Consider the following 19,846-nt stretch of genomic DNA (forward strand, 5'->3'; position numbering starts at 1 on the left):
GGGCCAAGCTCTGCCCCTCCCTGGTGGGACAGCCCCTTGCTGGGCGGGCACCACCATGCCTGAGGGTCTGCCTTCACCCTTGGAGGTCAACATGCGAGGTCGCTGGGGCAGGCCAGGCAGTGTGCTGTGTGAGATGCTTGGCCTATGGTTGAAAGTCTGCCATGCACACTCCCCTGTCCCAGCTCTCCAAGCCGGTGGCCCAGGTGGTTAGATGAGAGAAGAAAACTCTTCAGAGAACTTACCCTCAGCCAGGTGCAGGCGTGTCATCAAACACGAGTGACCCGTCGTCTGACATCAACCCTCCTTCCTTCTTCTGGCCACCTGACCATGGGCCAGGCCTCCAGTCCATTGACCCTCAGCTCGGTGAAGGGGGATCTCTGGCAGCATAGTCCTCCAGTCTTGCCAGTCCTGAAATTTGTGCCCTGGACACTCTTGGGGCCAGTGGCGGCCTGGGCACTGTGGCCAGGAATCCAGGGATGTGAGTCAGTGGCAGAACTGGTCCCTGACTTCCTGGTTAAGCCTTTAATTCTCTTGAACGCTTGTTTTTGCTTCTTTCAAGTTGTTGTACTTGGGCCACTGTGTCGTCAGCCGTGGGCGTTTCCTGCGCCAGCGGCACAGCCGCGCTGCCCTCCTCCGTCCCGCCCCCTCTCGTGCGTGGCCTTTGGCGAAGGGACTGGACGGGCAGGCACCAGGCCCCGCGTGCTGTGTCCTAGGCAGAGGGCAGAGGGACGGAAAGAGCCTGTGTTATCTTTCCCCGAGGAGGGTTATTCAGAGATCACGAGAGTTTAATTTGACAAGAACCATTACTTAGGTGGCCTGAAAAGAAAGTTCTGTAGACTGAGGCCGGGCAGGGGAGCCAGCACCCCCTGTGACAACTGAGAACCAGGAGACGCTCTGGCTCTGCTGCGACTGCGAAAGCAGGGGGACGGTTCTGTCTGCCGAAGATGGGACCCCTCTGGGGGTTCACATCTCACCTCGCTTCTGGGGTGTTGGGAGAGTGTGTTCCTTGTCCCCAAGTCCTGGCCCCTGGCATGCACGGTGGGCAGCTGGGCCAGGTGTGGGCAGCACCGCTGAAATGGTTTTGTGCCTGTGTTTTCCCGGCAACAGCTTCCCCTGGGTACCCTTTGGCGTCCTCTAGCTCGAATTTAATAAACCACGGCTGGGTGAGGAGAGAGCCCCTGTTCAGCGGCATTGCTCCAGGCACTGTGGTGGTGCTTGTCTTCGCTGCTGACAGAGTGACAGCTGCTCACGCACAGCCCTGACTCAGCGGGAAGTGTGTGCTGGCCGCAGGCTCTGCGGGCGGGTGGCCCCGCGCTGGGTTCAGCGGGGACGAGGTGTGGGGGCCGCCTGCTCCCTCCTCCTGGGATGCTCTTCCTACTCGCAGATCCGGGAGGGGGGCTGTCGGGGACTTAGAGAAGGTAGGGTGTTTTGATCTCAGAGAGACTGAAAATTTGGGCTTTCAGTGTTGGAAAAAGGGAATCAGTCTGTCAGTAGAAGAGTATTTTCTCTCTGAGGGTTATTTCTAAGTGAGCAGTTGTATTTGAATTTTAGCATAGTCCAGTGATGATTCAGTTTAGAAACTTTGTTTCCCAGCTAAGAGTTAAAGCAGTCAGTTCCCACGGTGGCCATGGAATCAGTCACCAGCGGAGATTTCTAAATGTCCAGGCGGCCACCCTAGATTGGAGACCCTCCTCAGCAGGCAGTTTTGCCATGTGCTGTGGGGCATATGGGTTGTGACCAGCTGCGGAAGGCTCTTCTCCTTCATGGTGTGACTGGGATGTGGGGGCTGGTCACCTGGGTGGAAAGTAGCTCCTTGCTTTTTCATGCTCCTTCTTTGGGGAGTCTCGTTAATGTGTTTGGAGATGCAAGGATTCTACCTTAATCATCTCTTTCTGTGACTTTCTAGTAGTCCAGGGGCCTGTGCTGAGAGAACCAATCCGCAGTTCTGCCTGTCCCTTTAGTTGTATTGTCCACAAAGTGTCCAGGCACTAGACTTATTCACAGATCAAACTCATGTCACAGTTACTTTAGGCTAGGCGACAGGTCACGGGGTAGGAAAGAGGTTTTCCTCCAAAGCTTTAGACTGTCGTTAATATACATAAACTTTGGAGAAGCTGAAAGATTGCGGATGATAAGTGTATTTCAAGAGGGTAGAGAGGTGTCTGTTATCCTTCAGTTATAAAGAAGATTATGTTTGTGGGAAACATCAGGGAAATGTCTCCCGGAGCAATAGCTTAAGCAGTTTAAAAAATTTCAAGGGATGTGTGTGTTGTTTTGGAAAAGGAATGAGAGAGAAACACTTAGATTCACTCAGTTTTGTACCTACTGTGTGCGGTGCATCTTCTAGATGGTGTGGGTGGGGAGGCTGCTCTGGGGGCTGGGCTCCACATGCTGGCCCCCCATGATGCGTGCCTGGACCACCTTGAGGGGAGTAGGGGCTTAAGTGGGGGACCTGCATTCACTGGGAGGTGTGGTCCTCAATTCTTTCAAATGCTGATTCACCTTCAGGGGCCGCTCAGTGGACTAACACAGAACGTAGTACCATCGGGTTTAAACGGAGAGATGTCTCTATCATGTACACATCACAGTTCTCGATGCTGGAAGCTCTCCGTGAGTCGGTTCTCAGGAGCGTCTTAAATGAAGTAAATGCTACACGGCCTCCTTCCTCTTCCTGTGGGGCCTTCTTCGTAGGCTCATTTCTTGGAGAAAGTGAGTAGAAGATGAGAAACCTTCCACATGCCTTTTAACTTCATTTGCTCTTCTGGGCCTCTGTGAAAGGATCCAGCATCTTGATTTCATGGAAAGTGCAGTTTGTGCTCAGAATTTATAAAACCTGCTGTGTCCTGTGCTCATGTCTTACTGGGACGTTGCCCTCGCAGCTATTGTCCCGCTGTCTTTGCTCACCTTCTGCGGCGGGCACACTTCCTGCCCTTCTTCAGTAATTCTTTGAGCCCCCGAGTGTGCTCATGTGACACTCGGCCCTGTGGGTGCTTCCTGACAGAGGTCCAGCTGTTGGTTCCTGTTCCGGCCTGCTCAGAAACAGCTGGCCCCAAGAGAGTGGCTTCAGGGAAGCCTTGTCAGTTTGCCTTGATGTTTGTTTATCATTTATGTGGATGGTGGCAGCAAAAAGGGTGCAAGTCGTCCTGTTTTCTGGGCCTGGTGGTAGGGGATTTGGGAACCCCACGACTTCTGTTTCTTCCTTGGAGGCCCTTCATCGCCCCCGCCCCGCCGAAGGCTCTCACACTCTCTCACACTCTCTCACACTCTCTCACACTGTCTCATACTCGCCTCGTGTTCAGTGTCATCTTCATAGCCTGTGGAAGTCGTGTTTCATTCGACAGGACCAGCAGCTCGTTTCCCCTGCACCAGAGAGCTGGTAACCGTGGAGATAATCTGTTTACTCAAAGCCGGCCCCACCACGGTCAGAGGGGCCAGCCAGCACTGAGTTGTCTTATTGTGTGCAGACCTGTCATGCCACCCCTGGAGATGGCCACACGTTAGACGTCCAGGGGATGAGGTGTGGTGGGGACGTGGGCACAGACCTGGGAGGTCAGCTGCGGGGCCACACAGGTCAGCCCCTGTCCTCAGTCATGGCGAGTTAAAGATCTTAACAACCCAAAGTTCATCCTGGGGCAGGGCCTCTGCGGCAGCACCCTGAGGGGATCAGATTCTAGAAGCAGCCACCACTGTCCCCTCGGATGCTTACTGCAGTGAAGAGAGGAGGTGCTTTTGTTTACATTCTATTGATACCTTAGTACATCAGTGTATTTTAATTGATTTTTAAAAAAAGACATGCAATTGTCTTTTAAAATAGGAAAGATACTCATCTAGGTTATTTTACAGTGTAGTCCAAAAAGTGACATTTAAAAAAATTAAATTTTTAAAGAAAAGCACTCTTGATTGAAATCTTTATTAAGTTTTGAACACCTGGGGTCATGTGAAGTCTGTGTTTTTGGAGTCGTGTTCCATCGTGGAAGGTCACGGAAACCGGCTGAGCACACTTGAGTCCAAGGTTACTCGAAGGGTTACTTGGAGCCATCTGGTTTAGAACAGTTTGTTTCTGTGCCAGGTGGATACCAGATGTTTAGTATAAACAGCCTAACCAGGAGTTCCCGTGGAAAGCGTACCTGCTCGTCCAGCCTCATGGAAACTTACCATGGTGGTCACAGGGGCATTTCCTGTGCTGGGCACTTGCTTTCCCAGTCGGTACCTTCCTTAAACCTCTTGGGAGCCCAGGGAGCTGGAGGGGAGGAAAGGGGTACCCGATGTTACCTGGGTGGATGCTCTGATAGCACAGGTGATGAGGAAGCCATGGCTCAAAGGTTGTCAGTTACTCGGCTTCATTGGTACTCTGCCATGGCCACCCCAGGGGTGAGGTAGGGGTACCACTCTGGGCTGGGGCTACCGCTTGGGGTAGGGGGACTGCTCTGGGCTGGAGGAGGACCCCTGTGTGTGTGGTGGGTTAAAGAAGAGCACTTCTGATTGAAATCTTGATTAAGTTTTGAATACCTGGGATCATGTGAAATCTGTGTTTTTGTCTTCCTGTGGCCTTGGCTGATGTCAGATCTTTTTTTGTTTTTGGTGGTTCTTATTTATTTTTATTGAAGTATAGCTGATTTACGATGTTGTGTTGATTGTTTGCAACATTCTTTTCCATTATGGTTTCTCCCAGGATGTTGACTGTGTAGCTCTCTGTGCTGTCCATCGGGATCTTGCTGTTGATGGTCCTGTCTCTAATCGCTCACATCTGCGAACGCCAGCCTCCCACCCCCTTCTTCCCGCAGCCCCGCTCCCTTGGCATCCACAGGTTTGTCTCTCTGTGTCTGTGGGACTGTTCCTGTTTTGTCAGTAGGTTCACTTGCGTTGCATTTTAGGTTGTGTCGTGTTTAGATTTAGATGTAAGTGCTCTCTGTATCGTCCCAGCTTTAGTATATGCGCTGCTGAAGCAAGCAGTCAGATCGTTTTAAGTGTTTTCTCTGATTTGTCCTCTTCTCTGATGCACGTTCCACACAGGAATGGTTCCTGTTAGTAATGGGGCATATGTGTCTGATGTTGAGAAGGACCCCGCCGTGATCCTGTTTGAAGTGTCAGTCTCCTGGGACCCATGCTAGCTGGTGGACCCCAAGGAGAAGTCATCCTGATCCCAGAGTCCTTCACCTGCTCTTGGCCTAGTGGCTAAGCGGTGTCCTCTGAATACTGGAAGGGGTGAAACCACATTTTAAAGTGTGGTATTGCCTTTGTTAGTGATTATGAAGATTGTGAGTGATCATTACGGACATTTGGGACAGTGACATGAAGAAGCAGCTAAGGAAACCTGGAATCTCACTGCCTGGAGGTCGGCACCATTGAGGTTGTAGCAGGTGGGGGCCGTGAGCACCTGGGGCTCTCGGCGTGATGCTTGGGCTGGCTTCGCAGTCCAGGGGCTGGTCTTTCTCTTTCTACCTCAGTTCCCCTACCTCCAGGGTCAGTCGGACAAAGGCCTGGCCCATAGTGAGTGCTGACTGTCACCAGTATCAGCACGTGAGCCACTGACAGCATACAGCCTGCTTGAGGGTTCTGAGTATCCTCCTGCCGTTAAGTATTCTTTGGGTAGCAGCATGAGTTGCACTGAGCGGCTCTGTTGTGTTTAAACAGCACCCCGTCCCATCATGGCAGGTTCATTTCTGCACTGAGAAGCATGGTGGCAGCAGTGCAGCCTCTGCGCCAAGCTGGGGACGTACCCCAGGAGGCCCCGGCGCACAGGACCAGCGCCGTCTGCCTGCACTGCCCTCTTCACCTTGTTACCCATTCCTCCTGGGTCCATGGTGTGGCTTGAACGCAGAGCAGTTCCAGCAGTCTCCCCTCCGGACAGGTGCCCTGTGGATGGGTCATGGCCACACGGCCTACTGCATCAGCACGCAGGTCTGGAGGTTTTGTTGAAAGTCAGGTTCTGCTCATGTGATCTTCAGAAATGGCTCTCTTGTCCTTATTTTTTAACATTTTTCCCATGTTTCCCCATCTGCTGTTTCTCCCCTTTTTAGCTTAGAATATTCACATGATATGTGTATGTGAGCTTTTTACATGTAATTGCCATCACATCTTTATCCATCATACCACACTCACCTTGTTTGTTACTCGCTTTAAAACTTTCTTGAGTGTATTGATCCACCGAGGGTTGAGATGCTTTATGTAGGAATGTTCGCTGATCTCTTCCTCTGGGCAGGTGACGTGGCAGGAGCTGCCCTGCACGCTGAGGGACAGGGTGCCGTCAGATGGAAGAGCAGGTGCTTCTTGTTTGCCTCAGTTTTGCTTTGCGATTGTATTATGCATTTCACAGGCTCCTGCCCCAAGACTATGGGCTCCTGCCCTAAAACAGTAATTCCTGCTGTCTTGCCATTGTGTTTCTCTTTTGAGGAGAGCCTTTATCTGTGGCTAAATATGCATCCCACGAAATCCTGGACTGCATGCTTCACACTGGGACCTCTCATGTTTTTATGGCATCTGGTGAGGGGAATGTCCGTTTCTGGCCTCTGGACAGCTGAGGCTTGCTCTCAACCATAGCACCATGGGCAGTGGTGGTGGTGGGGGTCTTGTTCACAGGGAGGACATGTGGGAGGGCCCTTGGACCAGCGTGGCCGCGTGACTTTGCTGCGAAAAGGGAGGCAGAGGGCTTTATGGGTGCTCCCGCGTGGCAGGGTGAGTATGCTGGGAGCACCTGGGGTAGAGTGGAAAGCAGCTGGTGCGTGGGCCAGGTGCCCACCCCAGCAACACAGGATGCTCCAAGATCCCGCTCCGTCATACCTGTGGAGATGAGCCCTGGCTGAGGTCTCCCAGGGTCTGTGGGGCGGGCATCCCTCACCCCCAGGGAGTGCCAGTACCCAGGTCTGCACTTCCCCCGAGTGCAGAGTGGCTGGTGCTGTGGCTCGCAGTGCTGCCCACAGGTCAGCCTTTGGGATAGTTTTTTCAGATGTCCTGTGGGAACTAAAAGCTAAATGTCTGTGGAACCAGATTTTCTGTCCGTCATTTCCTTTCCTCCAGCAAATTCAGCATGTTTTTTTCCCGAGCAAGTTGGACTGCATTCTTTAGGAAGGTATGATGGCTGTTTGTACTGGTGGCTGAAATAGAAGTTCAGTGGTGCTGGCCACACCTGCTCCCGGGAAACTGGTGCTTTCCTGGGCTCAGCCCGGGCAGGCGGGCTCATGGCTGCACAGGCAGTCCCATCATGTGGCATCTCGGGAGGCTCAGCCAAGTGTGCTGGGAGATGTCCTTCCAGTCCTGCTTGGGAGATTTGGCGCAGTGCATCCTGATAGGTACTGAAGTGCATCTCAGGGGACACGGCTCAGTGATTCTGGGAGACTTGGCCTCGTGCAGTGATATTCCTTATGTGATGAGTTTGATTTTTGAAGTAGTATGTTGTTCAGTTGCTCAGTTGTGTCCAACTCTTTGTGACCTCATGGACTGCTTGAATTAGTATAATTCATTACTTACCAAAACACATAACTTCTGAGCTGGCTGTATGGTGATTTTTTTATTTTTTTAAGGATGCTGCAGATAACGTCTGAGTTCCTTCTGACCCCTGGATGTGCATCTGTAAAGCCCTGCAGTGGGGACTTGGTGCTGTGAGGGTTAACTCATTTCTCTCACCTGGAGGCTGCTTTGTCCTTAGGCAGTTGGCGTTAGACAAATGACATGCTGTCTAGAGAGAAGGGTATTTAAATTACATTGCTGGACTCTGGGTTGCCAAAAGGAAGCCCTCTGGGGAACCTTATATATTTGACATGTATTTGCAGTGTGTAATTGGAACCGTGAGAAAGGTTTTTTGTTCAGTGTGATTGAACAGTTTCCTTATTTTAAACCTGTTGAATCTGGAAAGAGCTGTTAGTTTTTGAATTTTTTCCTCTGATAATGGCTTCTTATATAAGTTTAGGGCAAAGACTGTGTCTCCTTCATATACCATCCCAAAGCTCAGTAATTGCTACGTACCCTGCGTGGACCGGGGCTGATCTGTCTCTTGTCTTCCCGTCCCTGGATATCTGAACTGGAAGCCCAGCTCATCCTTCTGCAAAGAAGAGCCTGGTGATGAAGGGCTGAGAGGTCGGGGCAGCCATGGGCCCTGCCCAGGAGCAGCAGAAGCAGGCCAAACCCATCCTTCTATCCCCCGGGGCATGGTACTTCCTACCACCTTTGGGTGAATTGAAGCAGAGAGCCTCATTTTTCAATTTTCTTGTTGAAGAAATCTGTCATCTCGCTTTCTCCTCCTGAGCTGTTTTACTTTAGGAAAATCAAATCCCCTTTCAGTGACCGTGAGGCAAGTGTCCCACCATTGCTGTCAGTGGCCGTGTAGTCCCCTCTCTCAGATCCCAGTCCAGCAGCGAGGCCTGTGTTTATTGCTGGCAGCACTTCTTCCAGTCAATCCTAAAAGAAATCGGTCCTGAATATTCATTGGAAGGACTGATGATGAAGTTCCAATACTTTGGCCACCTGATGTGAAGAACTGACTTAGTGGAAAAGACCCTGATGCAGGGAAGGACTGAAGGCAGGAGAAGGAGGAGACGACAGAGGATGAGATGGTTGGATGGCATCACCAAACTCGATGGACATGAGTTTGAGCAAGCTCCGGGAGTTGGTGATGGACAGGGAAGCCTGGCATGCTGCAGTTCGTGGGGTCTCAAAGTGTCTGACATGACTGAGCGACTGAGCTGAACTGAACTGAGCGCTTCTTCACCTGTACTTGGGCCTCAGCCACTGGTGTTTAGAGGCAGGTGTAATAGAGGGGTCACCGGAGCTTTCGAGAGAAAGAATTTGAAACTGCCTGTGCTGAGAACTGGGGTGGGACCTGCCAGGGGAGCTGCAGCAGCCTGGCCACATGGGTGGGCAGGGCTGGCAGTCGAGGCCCTGAGGCCCAGGCAGGCTCAGGTCTCTGCTTCTCTGACCTAGCTGGGCAGATGCAGAGCAGTCCAGAGCCTTCGTGTCTTGAGTGCCAGTAGCTACCCGAGCACATCACATGGGCATGTGTGGGTGCCTGGGACCAAAGTTGGGGTTTGTGGGGGCCACCTTGCTACACAGAACTCAGAGCCCATGTTTTGTACTGTTTTTCTTCTCTCTCAAATAGGGCTGAGCCTGAGTGCAGCATATGGCTCCTTCTGCCCTCTCACAGCTGGCCTCCATCCATTCCTCCAGGCAGAGGAGTGGGCCAGAGAGCCCTGTGGTCGGACCTCCAAGCATAACGATTTTCCCTTTAACAAATGCCAGTCAGCTGTGAGAGGTCTCTCATTGTGCTGAGGCAGACCTCCGTTGGTGGGCACGGGTCACACTGTGTGTCCTTTTCTTTGTGACTGGTTGACCTTAGGACCCATCTCACTCTGACCTCGGCGTCAGGCGCCCCCGCCCGCTCAGGGGCCTTGGGGGCCAGCCCTCAAGGGTGAGGCTGTGTCCTTGTGGAGGTGGGCTTCTCCCGGGGGTCCCTGAGCATTTCTGAGGGTAGTAGTTGGATGTGACGTCCACCTGAAGTACATGTGGACAGTACTGACCGCTGTCATTCATAGTTGTCTGTTTGGAAATTGATTTTGTCCAGTGGACCGATAAATTGGGACTCAGCAGTTAGCATCCAGATTTCCCTCAGGCTATACAGTTGCTGAACGGTCTTCCCCAGAAGTGTCTGGGCAGCTGGGTAAAGTGGTGATTTTAGAGAATGTGGTGAGGCAGTGACACTGAGTTTATACGATGCGTCCCCTCAAGGTGCCATAGCCTGTTAGTTTTGACGTGCGTTGGGCCATGAATAGGCTCCCCTCTTAGCACAGAGAGTATGAACAATGCTAGAAAACCAGGAGTAATTCCAGGTAAAGTAGAACTTTCCCAGGTAAGACAAATGAAGGCCAGTTTTAAGCATTACAGACTTAGTTAAAGTTGAGATAATAATTTTTAAAATGGCTAATTAGATTTAACTACTTTATCTGAAATAGCTGTGATAGTGTGCTCTGGTTTGGTTTGGCATTTATACCTGCTTCGTATTTTATTTTTTATTTTATTGAAGTGATTGATTTACAATATCATGTTAGTTTCAGGTGTATAGCAGTGGTTTGGTTTTACACACACACACACACACACACACACACACACACACACACACGTTTTTCAGATTCTTTTCGCCTAAAGGATATTCTAACATACTGAGTATAGTTCCATGTTGGTTATCTATTTTATTTTTATCCTAAAAGTTATTTACTTTTGGCTTCTCTGGGTCTCTGTAGCTGTGCTTGGGCTTTCTCAAGTTGCAGTGAGCGAGGGCTGCTCTGTGGTTGTGGGGTGTGGGCTTCTCATTGCGCTGGCTTCTCTTGTTGTTGAGCAGGGCCTCTAGGCGCACGGTCTTCAGTAGTTGCAGCATGTGGGCTCTATAGCGTGAGCTTAGCAGTTGTGGCACACGAGCTTAGTTCTTACACTTTTAAATCCCGTTTGTTGTTCAGTTGCTGAGTCCAACTCTTTGTGACCCCATGGACGGCAGCATGCCAGCATAAAACTCTATGCATGAGTGTTATATATTTTATTTTCTTTTAAAGTAATTTACATGTCTCTAATAGACAAACCCTTCCCATATACGTGAAATACATGAATATGATAAACTTAATAGGCAAATACTGTACAACTTCAGCTCCCTTAACCAGTACAGTGTTCTTCCAATGGGTCTTAAATTCACTCATATCTTTATATAAAAAACTACATATACAATATTAGAAACTCAGTGAGACATTTTAAAATGGAACTAGAAAGATAATCTGTGTGTACTTCCAATTATTTTAAATATCACAGATGATTTACATAATTAAACATACCTGGATTATTCCTGAAGTTAGCACAGAGTGACCCTGGCTTGCTTTACTTTGTCATTCCTAGTTCTCAGCCCTGAAGCTCAGCGAGGTCACAGATGCCCTCTGAGCAGAGTTAGCGCACCCGTGTAACGGTGTCCATGCTCACTCCCCAGCTGGTAACTGCTATTGGCCAGAATTAGAAACCCATGTATTGCTTGTGGTCCCCTTGACAACAAGACTCGGGGCAGGTGGCCTCTGGGTCAGGTACTCTTTCCTCACTGGACGGTGTCCTGGGTGACCTTGCCCACCCTCCTCTTACTCCCCTGATGTGCCAGCCCCTTCCCTCGCTCCTGGCAGCCCGTGTCCCTTTGCGTCTCCTAGGGCCTGGCAGCATCCTTTGGGTGTGGCCGACAGGCATGTCTGTGCCATCCTCTAGGAGTTTGGGGGCAACTTTTCAGAAACATTTTCACCTGAGTTGAGCTGGTGGACTTGTGAGTGACTTCCTGAGCACGTCGTGAGTTTCCGAGTGACTTGGGGCAGGACCGTGGCGTGTGTTGCTCGCACCAGGCTCTGCGGGGCCAAGGTGCAGGCGGGGTGGTGGTACAGCGGCCGCAGTGTCTGTGGCGTCAGGGGCGCGGCTTCAGGGCCGCCTCACAGTCTCTCTCCCCTGTGTGCAGTTGTCACCGTGATCCTGAAGGCTCTGACGTACGAGGAGAAGCGGGGCGCCTGCAGCGTGGGCTCCAACGTCCGGGATGCCGCCTGCTACGTGTGCTGGGCCTTCGCACGTGCCTACGAGCCTCAGGAGTTGAAGCCTTTCGTCGCGGCAATCTCAAGGTAAAGCCTGTTAAATGATTCTCCAATCGCTTTGGACTAGTGACAGCATTAGCTTGCCTGCTTCACTGTCTGCTCCTGTGCAGTGAAAACCAGCACAGCCTCATGAGGTTGGAAAAATACCTTTTCCGTGGCTTCCTGGGCAGAGCATTGAGGGCAGCAGGCTGTGCCAGCCACATGGGCGTGGGCCCCACTTTTAGGATCCGATGTCTGTGCCTGGGAAAATTCGAAAGAGATGTGTCCCCAGTATAGTGATGTTAATTTTCTCCCTGTCTCCTGTTAGACTGAAGTGAGTCCTTTGACATGAAAAGGGAGTTCAGCTGTCCACTTCCGGTGGTTGGTTCCATGTCACGCTGGAAGAGGAGTTGAGTGCTGGGTTGGTCATGGTTGTAACACTGACCCGACCACTTTGACTCAGAGATGGATTTTAACATGATCTCCAGTCCTGGAAGCTGCCTCCCACCAAGGAGGTGCCCTGACAAGAGTGGGAGACCCCCAGGTCTCAAAACGTCTCCACAGGACGACACTATCTCCTCCTCTGCCCAGTGCATCGGGCTCCCCATGGTCTGAGCACCAGCGGCGCCTGAGGGAAAGCCGCAGGGGCCGGGGGCCACTCGAGGGTCAGGAGAGGGCTCTCAGGCTCGCTTACTACTCAGGTCGCGTGGCCAGGCTGTATCTCTCACTCTTGACCCTCACGTGAAGGGAAGGCCTGCAGAGCAGCCTGGGGATTCTGATCCCTGCTCAGGGAGATACACTGCTTCCTAGGAAGTCGTAAAAGTGTCTGACTTCTCCTGGCCATGTCCACCCCGGGAGGGGCAGGAGGGCAGTAGGCTCCTGGAGAGGCTGTGGTGGGTGTCTGCGGCCTGAAGCCTGGCTGCGGAGACCAGGCTGCCCGTGCCTTTGTCCCCTGCTCCTGCCCTCGCGTGTATTCCTCACGCTCTTGTTGCTCTGCAAAGGGGAGATTGCTGTTTACTTAATACAGCTTCGGGGAGGGTTCTGCCTACTGCCTTCTTGCTCTGCTCCTCAGCTTTTTGGAAGCTGCTTCTGTAACTAGAATGAAAGCACAGGTGTATTTTGCTCGCTGTTTCCATCGGTAGTCACAGCATGATGAGCCTCTGGATGAGAGCTGCCTCATTCACAGTCGTGGCTTCCCACTCGGCTGAGGTCTTGTGCCCAGGGTCCAGGCAGGTCCAGCCCTGCACCTGTCTCACTGCCTCTGTGGGAAGCTGACATGCCCCGACTTCGGGGGACCTGGCTTCAAAGGGTCATTCCCATTTCAGAGTGAAATCATCTCAGCAGTCTTCTTTTTTCAGTTTAACCTTTGTGGCTGAGAGCGCTGAAGGTTGCAGGAACCTGGGCCCCTCCTTTCTCTGGGGACTGTCTTTGGCTCAGCCCAGCCAAAGAGAGAATCAGGACTGAGGGCTGAAGGGTCAGCAGAGGCTCTGGGCACAGAAGTGGGTGGCCACCACTCATAACGTCCTCTTCTTGGGGCAGAAGCTTCTCGCCACCCCATAGGTGAGAGCATCAGAGTCACAAGACTTCATTGCCAACTTGGAGAGACATAGTGTGAAGGGTCTTGAGCCCTATGGGCACAGATGAGCCAGAGAGCAGGATTCTGTGTGGGCCCTTGACTTGGGAATGGAGGCTCTTTCAGCTGCAAGCAGACACCATTGCAGTGTTCGTCTCAGCAGAGGTTTTAGTGCAGAGTAGGCTCTTTCAGCTGCAAGCAGACACCATTACAGTGTTCGTCTCAGCAGAGGTTTTAATGCAGAGTACCAGCCAGTGAGGGTGTGCAGGAGTGCTGGTGAACGTTAAGCCTGGCCCTCGTGTAACGTGTGACACTTGAAACATGGTGTCCCAGTGTGGGCGATCCTCGCAGACTCCCATCCAATTCTCCAGGAGGCTGAAGGGGCACCGCCCACCTTACTCCAGTGTGACCCTGTTACTTGGAAAAGGAAAGACCCTGTCTGGTGAAGGGGTCACGTCCTGGAGCTTGCGCCTGTCTGGAGAGACCAGTGACCCCACTGGGTAGAGGCCTCTGCGGCCAACCTTCAGGGCGAGGGTGATGCAGGGCAGGCCCTACCAGGGGATCCCCAAGGGCTCTGGAATGTGGGGGGACGGAGTGGAGGTGGGTGGTCAGGATGCCAGGCTTTCTGAGCTGGGATTTATTTTAAGAAATGGTGCTTGGGTTGAAGGACAGATCACAGCTGCAGGGACTGGTGGCCACGTCTGTCTACAGAAACTCGTGTGGTTCACTCGGGGCCTTTGATCTCGAGGAAGGCTGAAATTTCCCTGACGTCTTGGGCACGCCCAAGCGATCGCTGATGAGTTTACACTCACCGAAAGCACAAGCTGGCAGGGGAGCCCAGAGGCTCCTGCTTCACAGCCCTCCTAATTTCTCCTAATTGACCCTGGAGTTGGTGCCTTGTGGAGTTTCTGCTCAGAGAGGGCCCCTCTCATCCCCTTCCCCTGCACCCATCCCAGGACTGGATTGGCAAGTGCCCACTGGGGCTGTGCCTGGCAGCTGTCTCAGTCCAGTTTGGCAGGTTCCTAGGGAGCCTGTGCTCCAACCCTTCCCGGTCCATCTCGATGGCAGGCCTGGGGGGTGGAGCGGGCAGGCTGCAGGGTGAGTCACGGTGCCATGTGAGCCTTCAGGACGCTGCTGGTGCTCGCCTCCCTGCTCAAGGAGTATCGGTTGGGGTGTGTCCTTCGAGATCTGCCTCCCTTGGTTTGTAATAAGTGACCACATTTTAATTGTCAGCTTTTAAGCCCATTCATCCTGGCACATGATAAAATCTTGAGATCTTCAACTATACTTTCACAAACTCTTCAGTTTGGATCCTGCAAAAGTAGACAGTTGAGATCAAACTGTAATTCTGTAAATGAACTAGACACATCTGATGAAGAGAGTCAGGCGGTGGTAATAATGAGGCAGGACTGGGCTCAGCCCACACAGAGGGAGAGGTCAGAGTGTGGCTGGCCCCCAGCTCAGACGGTCGGGCAGGGAAGAACTCAGGGGTCAGCCACTCACCTTCCTAGAGGAACGTGAGGAACTGTCCTTTCACTTCACCAGTGGATACATGCTCACTGTCTCTGTTTTATAAATACCCCAAAGAAAGTTTTTAGGTCAGTTTGCAACAGAGTTTGAATTAGTGTTGGTTGATTTTGAAAACCTGTTTTTCCTAAGTGTTACACACAAATTAAGAGATGGAATAATTATTTTGTGGATAAGTAAATCAGGCTTCCTGAGAAGCCAAGCGTAATTTAGGGACAGAGAGAAACAAAGTTACAATGGTAGAGGATGGTCCTGTATTATTTTGAAACACCTTCTCACCAGTAATCAAAAACTAATTTGCAAGAAGAAAAGGAAAAAAAAAAAGCCCTGTTGCCAGCATATGCGTTGGTTGTCACCTTCTAGCGATTTCCTCACCTGAAACTCTTTTGTAAGCCAAGCTCCTGTTGACATCAACCCTGCAGCGCCCCTCCCGTGCTAGGGGCAGTGCCCAGCTCAGCCTTGCGGAGCAAGCTGGGCGAGCAGGGCAGCGTGGGCAGCGCCTGGGGATTGGCTCCCAGATCTCTTCCTCGAGGGCAAGATTGTCCTGAAAAATCAGGAAATGGCAAGCATTGCTCAAAGCTACGTCTTGTTCCCACTCAGCGTTTCTTGATGGCAGACTTCCAGGGGGAAGATAACCTTTTTGGTTTCTTGAGAAAAATTAAGTGGCAGTTCCTGACCAGGGTGTTCCCACCCGTCCACCTGTTAGGTCTCCCCTCGGTCTCCATTTTAGCTCTGCTGTGATTGACAGCACTTTGCAGGTGTCTTGTGTTTTACCGTCACGTCAGCTGGCTCCTGAGCTTTGATTCTTCTGATTTAGGGAAAAATTTAGCCACAGGCAGGTCTTGGAGTTTATTCCCCAGATAGTGTGACTTGTAGCTTTTAAGCATGGATGGGTAAGAAATCACCTGTCTTGATATTTTAAAAAGGTTTTGACTTTGAAATGACAAGATTACTGTTACTCAAGGTGAAAAGGATTTTTTTTTTTTTAATTGCCACAAAAATATTAGACAAACTAACAAAAATTGAGTTTGGGGTAAGATCTGCTCTTTGCTGTACCTGCTAAAAGCCAGGTGCCTGGAACTCAGAGCAGGTCTGGGCATGCAGCTCCCCTGACTCGGACAAGAAAGAAAATCCCTTTCTGTTTGACATAGACCATCCTTCTGTGTTGGGAAATCCTGGTGAAGTATCACCTGAACTCTCCCAGTGAAAGCAAACAGGTGAAGATACCGAGAGCGTTCCAGGCCTAGTGGCTGCCAGGTGCTCAGAGTGGTCCTTGCTGGCTGCAGCCTGGCCCCTGCACCCCTCTCGGAAGGGTGAAATGAGAGCAGAGGCACGCTCCGCCCCGTTCTGCTGAGGAAAACTGCACAGCCCACAGGACGTGGGGGCCCTAGAGAATCTCTCCTGTTTACATGTAACCATTGTTGTCACACGTACTGTTATTTGAAACATGCTAGTATTTTCAGATGAGCCAGTTTTGTTCTGAAAGTGTGGAATCAGAATAATTTTCAAAATTTAGTCCACATCAGAACAGTATTGAAAACCTGTTACATTCACAGAAGTATACACAGTGGACTTGTTGAATTAACTTGAGTCTATACTTAAAAGCTGTGAAGGCTGGTTAAATGTGGATAAAGCAGTAAATGTTTTAAGCCCTTTACCTGTGAATGCAGAAGCAACCTGATGGAGGTTTGTGGGCCCATCTGTGGTGCCCCAGGGTCAGGGTCTCAGGCTGTGGCCAGTGCCAGCCCTTTGGTAAACCAGTCTTTGGACAAGCCTCACCCTGCCTGTCTGAGTTGGTGTCCTGGCCCTGGGGCCCTCGTGAACTGTGGGGGTCTGCCCCTGTGACCACAAGGCCCAGGGTATGCTCACCGTGAAGGAGCAGGGGCCTTGCACCGAGAGGCAGACCGCTGCTTGCTGTTCAGGGGGCTTTCTGCTGGGGTTCCCACGACACACAGTCTCTCCAGGAAGGACTGCTGTGTGGCCAGTGAGGCCTTACTGCGGGGGACGGGGGGCGCCCACAGACCCACCTGAGGGCGAACAGAGAGGTGTCCGCAGGGGAGTGTGAATGGAATCCCCTGCAGAGAGTGCCTGAGCTCGACCTGGACGACCCCTGCTGCGCCCCTCATAGCTACCAGGTAACCATGGGGAGCGTGTGCAGAGAGTGAAGTAGATAGAGTCGTTTGCCCGTGGCTGGAAGGAGGTAATCCACACATGATGAAGCTGGGAAGGGCCCTTCAACTCAGGAGTTCATTACTGTCTTGGCTTGATTACAACGTAAACATACAGTCTTAAAGCCCAACTGTCTCCGTTTGGCACCACAGGGCAGGCCCCCCAGGCTGACCTGCATGGCGCGGCAGGTGGTACAGAGAGGAACTTGGACTTGGCTCAGTGGTCTTGGCTGCACCAAGGTTGAAATTGGACTCAGCTTGTCCTGGGCTGGGCCAGTGTGTCCACAGCCGGGGAGCGTCTGGGGGTCGGAGGGGTTTGGTGTATAACTTAGCAGTGACCTTGCAGTGGTTATGGTGGCCTGTAGGATGGCAGGTAATTCTAAGTTTCTTTTCTATTTTTTTCCCATTTTCTCTGTATTAATAAGTGTTCAATAATTTAAAAATTGTATTTTAGGACAAACAGATTGACAGGAAATTTCAAGAATTCAGTGTGTAATGTGAACTTCTGGTAGTGTTGGCTGGACCCAGAGTCAGTAGAAACATGCCCACATATTTCTTGTGTCAGACATTGAAGGAAAGCGGGAAGTCTTGGTTAGTATATTTTCCTAGCATACATATGATCTTATGGAGGTGGCGCTAGTAGTAAAGAACCCAGCTGTCAGTGCAGGAGATGCTGGAGACACGAGTTTGATCCCTGGGTTGGGAAGATTCCCTGGAGGAAGAAATGGCAACCCACTCCGGTTTCTTTACCTGGAAAATCCCATGGACAGAGGAACCTGGCGGGCTACTGTCCGTGGGGTCACAAAGAGTCGCCACAACTGAAGTGACTTAGCATTAGCACTTATTCATATGTAAATATAATACTTAAAATTCCATTGATGATGAGAGTATATTTAGAGTAAAATATCAAATATGTTTTCACTAAGAATAGTCACATGTATATGTTAATCTCAAACTCCTAATTTATCCCTCGCCACCTTTCCCCTTTGGTAACTGTAAGTTCTATAAGTTTTATATGTCCGTGGGTCCATGTCTGTTTTGTATAAAAGTTTATTAGTACCATTAAAAAAAATTTTACTTATTTTTTAATTGAAGGATAATTGCTTTACAGAATTTTGTTGTTTTCTGTCAAATCTCAACATGAATCAGCCATAGGTATATACATATATATATATATCTCCTCCTTTTTGAATCTCCTTCCCTTCTCCCTCCCCATCCCACCCCTTCTAGGTTGATGCAGAGCCCCTGTTTGAGTTTCTTGAGCCACACAGCAAATTTTCATTGGCTGTCTATTTTATATATGGTCATGTGAGTTTCCGTGTCACTCTTGCCGTACGTCTCACCTTTAGAACCTCTTTTATTCTCTGTGTAAGTGATGCCGTATGATCGTTGCCTTTGCCTCACTTGGTTGGTAATCTCTAGGTCCATCCATGTGGCTGCAGTTGGCATTACACACTGCTGTATGTAAACCAGGAAACAGCAGAGCTCCTGTGTAGCACAAGGAGTTATACTCAGTATGTTGCAGTAACCTGTGAGAGAGAAGAATCTGAAAAAGGATAGAGACACACCTGTGTGTAACTGAGTCACTTCACTGGACACCTGAAACTAACAACGTTGTAAGTCAACTATGTTTTTAAAAAAAGCCCAGTAGTTTTATAGTTTTTGGTTATTGAAAGATCACAGAATTACATGTCTTGGTCAGTTTAATGATTTCTGAGATTTTGTTAACAAAAGCATTTAGATGTTGAAGTGGAATCAATTAATCTTTAAATGGTCCCGCTAAAGTCAACGAATTTCCTTTAGTGTTAAGCCTAGTATTTTTTTAAAAAAAATCTCATCTTGGCTATAGTTTATAATATAGTAAAGAGTTGAGAGAGGAAAAGGGAAGAACCTTCTGTTTAATAGGAGTTTTGCTGAAATTTATTTCAGCTTCAACTAGTGAAAGGACCCCAAATACTAATACTGGATCTTTAAAAATCTTTAGATATTTATTTGCTTTTCAGAAAAAACTTTTAAGCTTGAACTAACTTTAGACCTAAAGAAGAATAGCAGAAATAATAGCAGTTCCCATAAGAGCCCTTCATCAGCTTCCCTGAATGTTGACTTCTCACAAAGGAGACCAAAGATGAGCATTGTGTGGGGCCAGTGGTTAAACCGCAGCTGCTGTTTGGCGATGTGCCATCTTGCTGTTGAATTTGGGGTGTGTCCCAAGCTCACTGCCCCCGTTGAAGTCTATAAGATTAATGTTTAAAAAGCGATAGGCATTTTGGGGGGTGCTTTGAGACTAATAACTGTCCAGCTTTCACACTCTGCCCATCAGCTGCTGTGCTAGGCCAGCAGCGATGGCGGTGGTTTCATAGGCAAACGGGTCCCGTCCACTTCCTGCTCGTTTGTTTCCTTACGTCAGTGTGGACCACGGCTCGTCTTCTAACACCGTTGGTTATTTTGTTGTCAGACTGCAGTGCGTTTAGTTATTTCTAGCACAACAAGATGCCCCAGGCTTTTCTTTTTCCCTTGCCCCAGCCTTGGAGTCCACCACCTCCAGTAGTCCTTCTTCCTCTTAGTGGAGAATGGTGTTTAGAATCTAAGACCGGGGTTCCACGCCCACACCCACCCCTACACTACCCTTTGTACCTCCAGCCTGGCCCGCTGCGGGGACACCTGCGATTCCAGCCTAGGCTGGCCGGGTCCCCTGACCTCCTTCCCGTGCGCGGTACTTCTTCATCCCGGCTCCCTGCCCTGCGTCTGTGTGCAGTGCTAACTCTCCCCTGTGAGAAACACAGCCGCTCCAGGGGAGAGTGCTCCTCTGCGTCCTCCCCGTCCATCGAGTGGGGTGTCCCTGGCTAACACAGGCACATTTCCACTGTCCCAGGGGCTCCGCTTCCTGTACTTTTTAATTTGCACTTGGGAAAATTCACTCTCACGAACAGCTTTTGACAGATTTGTAGAGTTGGGTCCCCCAGTTTCAGTACCAAACAGAATGGCTGTCAGACAGGAGGGCAGCATCC

The 19,846-nt window shown here is 50.5% G+C and overlaps 1 protein-coding gene across 1 annotated transcript in view; it reads left to right on the plus strand.

Annotated features, from left to right (window-relative positions):
* TBCD (tubulin folding cofactor D) overlaps nucleotides 1-19,846 on the plus strand; it is a 142,555-nt gene that overhangs the window by 67,592 nt on the left and 55,117 nt on the right. The window contains exon 14 of the mRNA XM_043464260.1: nucleotides 11,462-11,618. Coding sequence (XP_043320195.1) covers nucleotides 11,462-11,618 — 157 coding nt within the window. The remainder of the gene's footprint in view (nucleotides 1-11,461; nucleotides 11,619-19,846) is intronic.

This window comes from Cervus canadensis, chromosome 1 (assembly GCF_019320065.1).
Source record: "Cervus canadensis isolate Bull #8, Minnesota chromosome 1, ASM1932006v1, whole genome shotgun sequence".
Taxonomy (NCBI): domain Eukaryota; kingdom Metazoa; phylum Chordata; class Mammalia; order Artiodactyla; family Cervidae; genus Cervus; species Cervus canadensis.